The 10,015-nt window shown below is 40.8% G+C and overlaps 1 protein-coding gene across 1 annotated transcript in view; it reads right to left on the bottom strand.

Annotated features, from left to right (window-relative positions):
- Dchs2 (dachsous cadherin-related 2) overlaps nucleotides 1-10,015 on the bottom strand; it is a 203,670-nt gene that overhangs the window by 68,981 nt on the left and 124,674 nt on the right. The window contains exons 4-5 of the mRNA XM_028789503.1: nucleotides 2,717-2,953; nucleotides 804-1,814 (exon numbers count right to left, since the gene is read on the bottom strand). Coding sequence (XP_028645336.1) covers nucleotides 804-1,814; nucleotides 2,717-2,953 — 1,248 coding nt within the window. The remainder of the gene's footprint in view (nucleotides 1-803; nucleotides 1,815-2,716; nucleotides 2,954-10,015) is intronic.

The raw sequence follows: 10,015 nt of genomic DNA on the forward strand, positions 1-10,015 counted from the left end.
AGAGGCACCCAAACAAACATTCACAGAGGACTTATGGTGAGGCCCTCAAAGAGAGGCACCCAAACAAACTTTCACACAGGACTTAAGGTGAGGCCTCCCAAGAGAGGAACCCAAATAAACCTTCACACAGGACTTATGGTGAGGACTCCCAAGTGAGGCACCCCAAACAAATCTTTGCACAGGACTTGCGATGTCTAAGTCTGGTGCCTCTGGAGTAGTATAAGGTGGCAACCAATCACAAATTGCTTATGGGTCAGGATACATTCTGAGAACATATCACTGACCAGTTTCCTCACTGTGAGCATAATGGAGTATACCTGCACAAACCTATCTGGGTAAGGCTCCATAATACACCTCTGCCACACACTATTGCTCTTGGGCAATGAACTTGAGCATCCAGGCACTGTACTGAATACAGAAGGCAACTATAACATAGAGGAGTACCCATGCTTCTAAACTATCTAAACAGAGACAGTAAAGACAGGGTAGAGGGGTACATGACAATTGTCAACACCATTAAAATGACATGGTACCACTGTCTAGCATGCAGCCCATCTTTGACTGAAACATTTTACAGTCTGGGCCTGCACTGGCAGAATATGATGGGGTTGAGGGAGACAGAATCAGGATAGGTGAGACTCTTCTCAATGTGAACTTCATTTTAAAATCACAGCACTCTCATAAAATACTATGTGCTAAAACCAAAGCTTAAAATTTACTTGTGCTAAAGCTATATCTAAAGATTTGAGGTTTTTTTTAATTCTGATTTTTAAAAAATATGGATGAACGATGCAAAAAGCTACCTGTGTTAGGATTCATCTTGAAGAATTTTCCATTGGTCAAAAGGAAATATGAGAGTTGCCCATTCTTCCCAGAGTCAGCATCAATGGCTGTCATTTTGCCTATCACCCCTAGGGGGATAGGGCTCTCCTCAACATTCAGAAACACCTTGTTCTGCAGGAAAGCTGGGGAGTGGTCATTCTCATCCAAAACATGAACTATCACCGAAGTGCTCACATTCTGCAGCAATCCGTCCCCTCGGGTTTGCGCAAACACTCTAAACTTGTATGTCTCTGTAGATTCATAGTCTAGCTGTCGCCTTAGATAAATCCACCCTGTGTGAGGGTGGATTCCAAACACTGCAGAGTCCACGCTGACATCCAGGGAGTATTTGATCTTCGAGCCTGAGTGCCACGGATACAGTGGGTAGGTCTGTACCTGCAGGATTTGAGTCGTCAGTGGGAGAGACTCACTAACTTCTACTTGATAGACCAAATTTTCAAAAGCCACGGCTGGGATTCGTTCTTGGCGTTCAATAACTACTGTGAGTACCAACTGGGATGCCTGGGGAGGAACACCTTGGTCCTTAGCCATGAGAGTCAGCCTGAAGTCTTCCTGGCCTCTCAGACTCTCCCTAAGGTACAGCACTCCACGACCATGGTCCATGCTGAACTCGCTTGGTTGGGGGCTTGCCATGCTGTACCGGACCAGCCCATTCAGCCCACTGTCTCTATCATGTGCACGTGCAAGGTACAAGGCTGTACCAGGAGGAGTGGTCTGGGAGATCCTAATCTCATCTGAGGCGGTGGGAAACTCAGGGCGGTTGTCATTGACATCCATCACCGTTATATTCACTTCCGTACTGCTGCAGGCTGGGGAGTTGCCAAGCTGTGCCTGAACCGTGAGGACAACCATGGGCTGTGCTTCATGGTCCAGAGGCTTCAGAGTGCGGATACTGCCCAGCCATCTGTGAATGGAGAACTTTCCTTCCAGATCCCCAGAGGAAATCCGATATGTGATTGGTTCTGAGGAATCTGAAAAGAGAGCGTACAAACAACACATGCTAAAATAGTGTCTTCTGAAAACAGCGTACGTCCCATCGTAGAGAAGAACACAGTGAAGTCTCCGCCCATTCACAAAGACTGGTGCGACACAGGGCTTACACCCTTCTTAGTGACCAAAGGGAACGGCTGGTGGACAATGAGCAAGGAAGTCATTGCTTTCTTCACCTTTCTTGCATTAGGTAAGAGAACCACATTAAGAAAATAATTTAGACATCTTTTTGGAGGAAGCCACGTTAAATTTGTGTTGGTATTTTTTTCTATAATATCCACCTTCAGAATGACAGATACCCTCCGCAGAGGGGGAAAGAGGACGATGAGAAAGGACAAGAAGAACCCGCTCTTAGAAAAGGAGTTCACTTTCCAGACTTGTCCTGAAGAGTTACCACTACACATGGCAAGGGAGCCAGGCAGGAATACCTGCTCAATTACCATTTATACCAGCACCAAATCTTAAATCATTCAAACTGGTACCAAAAAGGGAATGGTTAAATAGGATACATTTAAGTTAAATCACCCTGTAACTCACTATATAGTAAAACTGAGATGGTGACAGTTAGCTGGAAAGCCACATAAAGTATAAAGGTAGTAGTTATGAAATATAGTAAGATGTATTTTTATTAGAAATATTAAAATACATATACCTTATACTCCATAATTATTATGTACTGTATTAAGCATTCTTTTAAAACTACCTATTCTTTTCTTGTAAGATAGGTGGAAACAACATTGAAAATACAATAAGCAGGCCAAGGGGTGTGTTTTCTCATTTATTTAGCATGGACTGAAGGAAATACTTAAGTCTATATGGCCCGCTAAAACAGGAAAATATACAGTCATGGACTTTGGGACAGTGTTAAAAATTCAGCACTTACTCAAGGACTCTCTTGCCTTCACTGTTCCAACGAGAGTGTCTTCTGGCACGTCTTCATAAACTGAGAAGGTGTACTTGGCCCTTTCAAATTCCGCAGGAGCCAGTGTGGTCTGCATGACGTGGATGGTGACATCAGCATTAGTGGCAGCTGTGAGCCCGCCACCATCTCGAGCACAGACCATCAGAAAAAGGGTAGCAGCTTCCAAATGGCTGAGAGTTGATGTTAAATAAATAATCCCTGGGTAGGAAAACAAAGAACCAACCAATTGGCAATAAGCAATGAGTACTGATGGCGGTACCTGGTCTAGAGAATCTACTGTGTCATGTTTAATTTTATGTGTCCACTTGACTGGGTCTCTGGTTTCCCGATTTTATCCTACAATATTCTGAGCATGTATCAAACAGTGTTTGGGGATGAGATGACCATTCAAAACCAAAGACAGAATACGATTGTTTTTTCTCTGGAATGAAGATGGGTTTTTCTCCAATTAGTTGAAGGCCTGGATAGAATATAAGAGCTGACACACCTCAAATCTTGGAACCTGCCAGCCCCTATAATGGCACGAGTCAATCAATTCCTTGTAAGAAATGTCTTCGCATCCTACTGGGTGCTTCACTGGAAAATTTGAATTGACACATTTATTTTGCAACAAGGCATTTTAACATGTTTGTAAATGATGTCCAGAATCTTCCAAGAAATAATTTCCTAGAGTTTAACCACTAGACATTTTAGGGGCATGTCACCTCATCAGAAGAATTTGTGTTGCCCTTTTCTTACTATTGTATCAACAATGCCAGATAATGAGAGTAATGGGGTAGAGGACTCACTTCTCTAACGTGGAGCTGATACATGTATAGGGTGTTCACAGCCTACCCAGAAGTCAGGATCCTAAGAATCAGAAGTTCAAAGTTAATCTCAGCTACTGTGGTGGTTAGCTTTGTCAACTTGATACAACTTCAAATCACGGAGGAAGAGAACATTGGTGAAGGAGTAGCTAGACCAGGCTGAACTATGGGCATGTCTTTGAAGAATGGTCTTAACTGATGTGAAAAGGCTCAGCCTGAAAGTGGGCAGCACCATTCCCAAGTGTGGAGGCCCCAAAATATTAAGAGTAGAGAAAGTTGGCTGAGCACTGAGAGTGCATACATTTATCTCTATCTGTTATTGGATGTGATGTGACTAAGTGCCTCCAATCCCTGCTCCGACTTCTCTGTCAGAGTGGACTGTAACTGAGAACCATAGGCCAAATAAATTCTCTCACCAGGTTGCTTTTGGTATTTTTTTTTTTATCACAGCAAGAGAAATGGAACCAGAAGAGCACCTAGGGTGTTAGAAACCAGCCTGAGATACATGGAATAATATCCCCAAATGAATGAATGAACGAATGAATGAATGAATGAATGAATGAATGCTTTTCAACAATTTTAATTCCTTCTTCCTAAGTCTCTCTGAAAATTAATATAATCAGACAGTATATCTATTTTCTTTTCCCTCCAGGTTTATTGTGTTACAAGTGATACATAAAACTATACCAGTTCAAGGTATAAAATGTTTCATCTTTCTTTGATGGTCTGCCAAAGCACACAAGACTCATTCCACAGGGTTTTACTACAAATACTTCCAATCTGGTTTTGGTATAGTTTTCAAAATAATAAGCTATAAATTACTTCATTGTTCAAGTCTGGTACTGTCCGAAAGGTTGTAGAACCATTGGGAAATGGAGCTTAAATGGGAAAAGTGGATCTCAGGAAGGCTGGCCTTCGGTTTCAGTTCTCAGTTACCAGCCTTTCCCTTGCTACCTGTCCCACGTAGAAAGGAGCAAGCAGTCTTGAGATCCTGCTGCCGCAGCTGGAGCAACCCTAACACCATTCCTTTCCCACCCTGATGGATGTGGCCTCAAACCATGAGCAAACCTCAAACCTTCCTCTTTTCAACTGTGACTAGTCGAAAGGTTACAAAAAGAAGATGCATTAGTAGGTATGAGTTGCTACAGCAGAAATTACACATCCCAGGAGGCTTGAACAATAGAAAATTGATTTCTCATGGATCTAGAGGTTGGAAAGCTAAAGACCAAGGCAACACAGACCCCCCCCCCAAACTGATCAATGCTTTCTTGGCAAATCTGCAGTCATCTATCTTATTCTTACACCCTGTTATGGCAGAGAAACTTGGATTTTGTCTCTTTTTTTCCCCTTAGAATGCTGCCTTAGTTACTTTTGTATTGGGAGATAAAATACATAATTCAAGGTACCATCGGGCAGGGAAGTGGGGACAGAAAGTGAATGAAGCAGTTGATCGCATGGCGTGCACAATCAGAAAGAAAACAACATTGTGCCCAGCTCATTCATTCCTTCCCAGTGACTTATGGATCACAACTGCTTAAGCAAACCTCTATCTCCAAAACGTTTGCCTTGCATCATGTTAAGGTTCATAGCAGTAGCAAAACTACAGTTATGGTATAAGTATAATGCTGATAGAAACATTGTTGTCACATTACTCCTAGGCACTCATTAAAGAGGTTCCCCATATCAAATCTTAACCATGTGTATTTTAAAACCTTTCCCACCCACTTGGAATATTTAACCAGAGGGAATATTGAACCATAGTACATTGCAGTTTGTGTTACAAAACCAGACAGTCAGCATACCTTGATTCTTGAGGAAATTGTCTGACCTGAGATTCGCAGGAGTCCAAATCTTGTGAACTTGCTTAAGATGGTTTATGGGAGATTTTTCTGTGAAAGCTACATGGCTGGCTTAACTACTCTGGTAAGCTCAGAGCATGAGTTCACTCTCTGAGTTTTCAAACACTCATCTTTCTCTTGCTCTCAGCAATTGAATGAAGTTTGTGATTTTTTTTAATCCCTGCCTTCAAATGCTATGAATGTTAGATTTCTGATTCTATATGCTAATTTTATGTTCTCAGCACTAGGCCTACTCATGAATGATTTTGATTAAATCTTAACAGAAACAGACTCTCCCATAGGCCTGGCATCTTAGACATTTTCCATATGGGGAGCTGATTCATAGAAGCAGGGCAAGACATCCATTCTTTAGAGTTCATGGAATAATAAAAGACCACGGAGACAGATTCTTAGACTCAGATACAACTGCCTTCAGATCCCTATTCTGTCAAGTCAGAGTTGGCCTTGAACAGTCTCATAAACCTTCTGAATCTATTTATAAACAAACTGCAGAATGACACGACGTAGTGTGCACATATGCTATGAGGCTCAAACAAACAGCGTGTGCAAACATAGCGTATCACAGGCCTGATATACATGAGCTCTGTGCCACAAGACTAGCTCTCTTCCCTCCATGCCAAGGACTATAGGGTCAGATGAATAATTCAGTGTAGCACAAATATATGATCATTTATGGTGAGTAATTGATTTAAAACTTTATGCATACAGAAAAAGATGAGGCAATCAGAGGAAAATCAATATTCTATAAAACCCTGTGGAAACAAGTACATAAGAAATTGAGCTAAAGAACCAACCAGGGACCCATTTGTCCTCACAACTTGCCTACCAAGTCACAAAGATGAATTCTGGAGGAGGCCATAATGGCCCTTCTCATACTAGCATATCCTACTTCCTCAATAAACTGGCAATTTTATGTAACCTGGTCTTAGATACGTGTGCATTTCCTACTTGTCTTACTCTCATGGATGGTTCTATTACCTATATTCTTTATGGGTTTACACTGTGTCCATTAAAGTTAATATTTTAAAAGTACTTTAACATTCTCTCTAACTTTATAAACCTAGATACTCTCGTGAGCAGTTAGCATGAGTGTGGGCCCTTGGGAGGCCCCAGTACCCTGCCAGTGGACTAGGCTGAGAAACCAGAAGCTTCATCTCTGCTTTCATGTGGTCACATGAAAACGTCTGAAGTCCAATAGAGCCAACTGAACACATTTATTCCCTGCAACCAAAAGGAAAATCTTTCTTAAAGTCAGACCACAACTATTCAAATACCTTAACCTGTGTTTGTTCTTTTGCCTGAGAGAATCAAATGAATAAGTCACAATTTTTGGCAAGGACAGAGCAAAGAGTCCTATACTATCTGAAGACTAGATCACTACAAAGGCAGCAGAATAGGTTGAAAGGTCTGCTCTCAAAACACATATCTACTTGCAACCTCTGAAGTAGGCTTTTGTAATAGAGTCTCTGCATGAAACTGTAAGCTCTCAATAATGACTAGAGTTCTTCTAAGAAGAAATGAACCAAGAATTCTCAGATGTAAAGAAGACAGCATAAGGATGAAGGAAAGAATTGCTAGCAGCCTCTGAAGCCTATCCAGGAAACACAACACTTAGTTTTCAGGCATCGCAGGCATCAAGCCTATAGCACCTTTCTTTCAGATGTTTGGCCTCCAGAACTGTGAGTCAGTGCCATTCTGTTATTTAAGGTCACTTGGTCTGTGGCACTTTGTTATGGCAGCCCTGGGGAGCCAACTCAGAGAGTAAGCACCTGGCAGAGCATGGTCTTTGAAACCATAGAGCCTTGGCTGACAGGAATGGCTTGAATGACCTTATATAGTCCCCCTCGCTTCACCTTCTAGTTGGGCACAACACACACTACATTCGGGCAAAATAGTCAATATGGGTAGAATATGGATAAAAGTCTGTGACATGCAGAAAACGGTCAATGGACACTGTCAAATGATAAAATTAGCACAAATTTCATTTAAAGATCCTGACTGACTTTTGAGGTTCTAGAATTGGGCCATGCCTCATGGTTAAAATATTCTGAATGAGGCAAACAGAAGAAGTTGACTTCATAGTGAGAAAGGGGTAGAAGAAAGAAGAACCAGAAAAAGTGATGGGTCATTTCAAAGCTACTTTCCTTGTAAAGATGAAAGCAAAAGGCAATTCCTTATCACTTTGGCTAAAATTATCTGGCCAATTAAATTGTGGATCAGGTCATAAACTCTCTCTGGATATTGTTCAGGGAGTCATGATGTGTGACTCCCTGTTGGTTTGGTCTGTGGAGCCTAATATAGAACCAATGGCCCTGTACAGATTTTACTTCATGATATTCATTATTATTACTAGACTAGGGTTCCGTATTCTTATATCTTTAAGAGAGTATCATTTTCCACCTCCTCACAGGAAGATTCTGACAGTGGATACAAACTATTTTTGAAATATTTAAAAATAAGATTAAATATACATCATAAAGCCATGCTTACATTATTGCTGTTCTTTTATGTCTATTTAGGGTTCAGTGGCTAGAGAAAATTATAGTCTTCATTGAGAAACTCATGCGTGTGTGTTTGTGCGTGTGGCCGTTGTAACCAAAGGTTGACTCACACATGTGTCTCAGTGCTGCTATAATTACCTTCCAGAAAATAAACAACAAGATACGTGACAGATGTTGTTTAAATAATAAAACAGAAGCCTGCTTTATTTTGGTGCTTCAGAGAAAACAAAATTAGACAAATTGTGGACTGGTGACAAATGAAACCTAATTTCTTTCTTTGTTGTCTTCTTGACCGTCTTTCTCAGATGGACTCTGTCCATCTGAATTTTCCCACTGTGACAGGATGGACTGACGCCTGTTCCACCTGGATGCAGGCCACAGCACCCTCTGAGCATCCGAGTCTCAATGGAAGACACAGAACACTAGTGGCATCTACCTGCTGGAATTCTGCAGAGCTCAGATATCAGCTATACATGAAGCAGAGGTAAAGGCACTTCCAATTTGCAATATGGACTATCTAAATGCCCACACACATTGTTAAGGATGTTACACATGTGCAGAATGAAAGGGTTATTACTGTCATTTAATATATTAACTCCCTGTTTCTATATAGATTTTTAAGGCATAGCAAGGGTGTAGTAACTTTTTAAAGAAACTGTTCATGGCCCAGAAATATATTATCCTGAATTATTTTGGCTTTAATTACCTTAACAAAGAAGATTTGGTCAAATTCTACAATTTACTTCAAATATATAACACCAGAGATAGAAATAACTTGATGGGCTGGAGAGATGACTCTCAGATTGTGAGCAATAGCTCACAACAGCCAGAGAATCCAACGTCCTCTTGTTTGTAGGACACTTGCTTATACTTACACACACAGATACACAAACACCTGAACATGTACACATATCCACACATAAAGAATAGATGGACTGTAGATAGATAGTTAGATAGACAATATCTAATAAATTATTTGAAAACATTTCTTCACAAAAAAGAAACTACTTGGTTAAAAGAACTTGGAAGTTCTATTTGTTTTTTCGATCTCAGTGTGAAATGATGCTACCTGCTCCCTCCCTTCTGTGGGCGATTTGAGTCCTAAGCATACGATGCTGTCCAAACATAAAAACATTGGCATTCAGTGACTTTGGCTTCTCTCTAAAGATTTCCTCTAAGTCAGCTATTTTTATCTTTTTTAAGAAATCAAGTTTTAAACCACGCAGCCAATATTTTCCATATCTGTATGTGAGAAAATCCAGAACTCTAATGAGAAAAAATGACATGCTATAATTTTGACTTTCTAAGTAATACTTCCTCATGATGTTCAATATCATGCACACAAAGTAAGACAACCACAGAACATCAAGAACAACAGAAAGGAACCTCAAAGGAAATTATCTGTTTCTGCATTGGTCCTCAGACTCCCTTCCCAAAAGCAGCTGCTTTGTAAAATGTGAATATACAGTCTCTGAAAGAATAGGTCAACAATAAAAGAGGCTAAAAATTAAATCATGTCTGGAGACATTAAGCAGCATACTGCACTGAGCCTTGACCCAGATAATCTGCCAAATCCTAGTGATCTTGAGTGAGCTTTCCTTTTAATGACTCTGTGGTGTTCAGTGTGCAGAAGACCAGAACACCGTCTTCTATGGGTAGGCAGAGGCTAGGGATTGAAAGTCTATCCAGGATTTGTCTGATAAAATTATTCCACAAAGTTTCAGTTGAACGATGAACTAGAAATAAATTACTTCATCTCCAGTGGGCTGCAGAGAAAATTGTCTGATTTGAAACTCAGTGCTAGAGGTGGTAAACATTTCTTTTGAGAATTCATGAATATGAAATAGCTCTTGTATTCATCTGAAGTCTGGATTAACAATACAGATAATGTGGAAAAAATTAAAGCCAAGAAAAAAATGTAAGTGGTATAGACATAGCACTGGAGATGACCCGAACGATACAGCATAGTCCAGACATCCAGGATGTGTGTGTGTGGGGGGCAGAGAGACAGAGAGACAGAGAGAGACAGGGAGAGACAGAGAGAGACAGAGAGACAGAGAGAGACAGGGAGAGACAGAGAGACAGAGAGAGAAA

The sequence above is a fragment of the Grammomys surdaster genome, unplaced genomic scaffold (genome assembly GCF_004785775.1).
Source record: "Grammomys surdaster isolate TR1022 unplaced genomic scaffold, NIH_TR_1.0 125834, whole genome shotgun sequence".
Lineage (NCBI taxonomy): Eukaryota > Metazoa > Chordata > Mammalia > Rodentia > Muridae > Grammomys > Grammomys surdaster.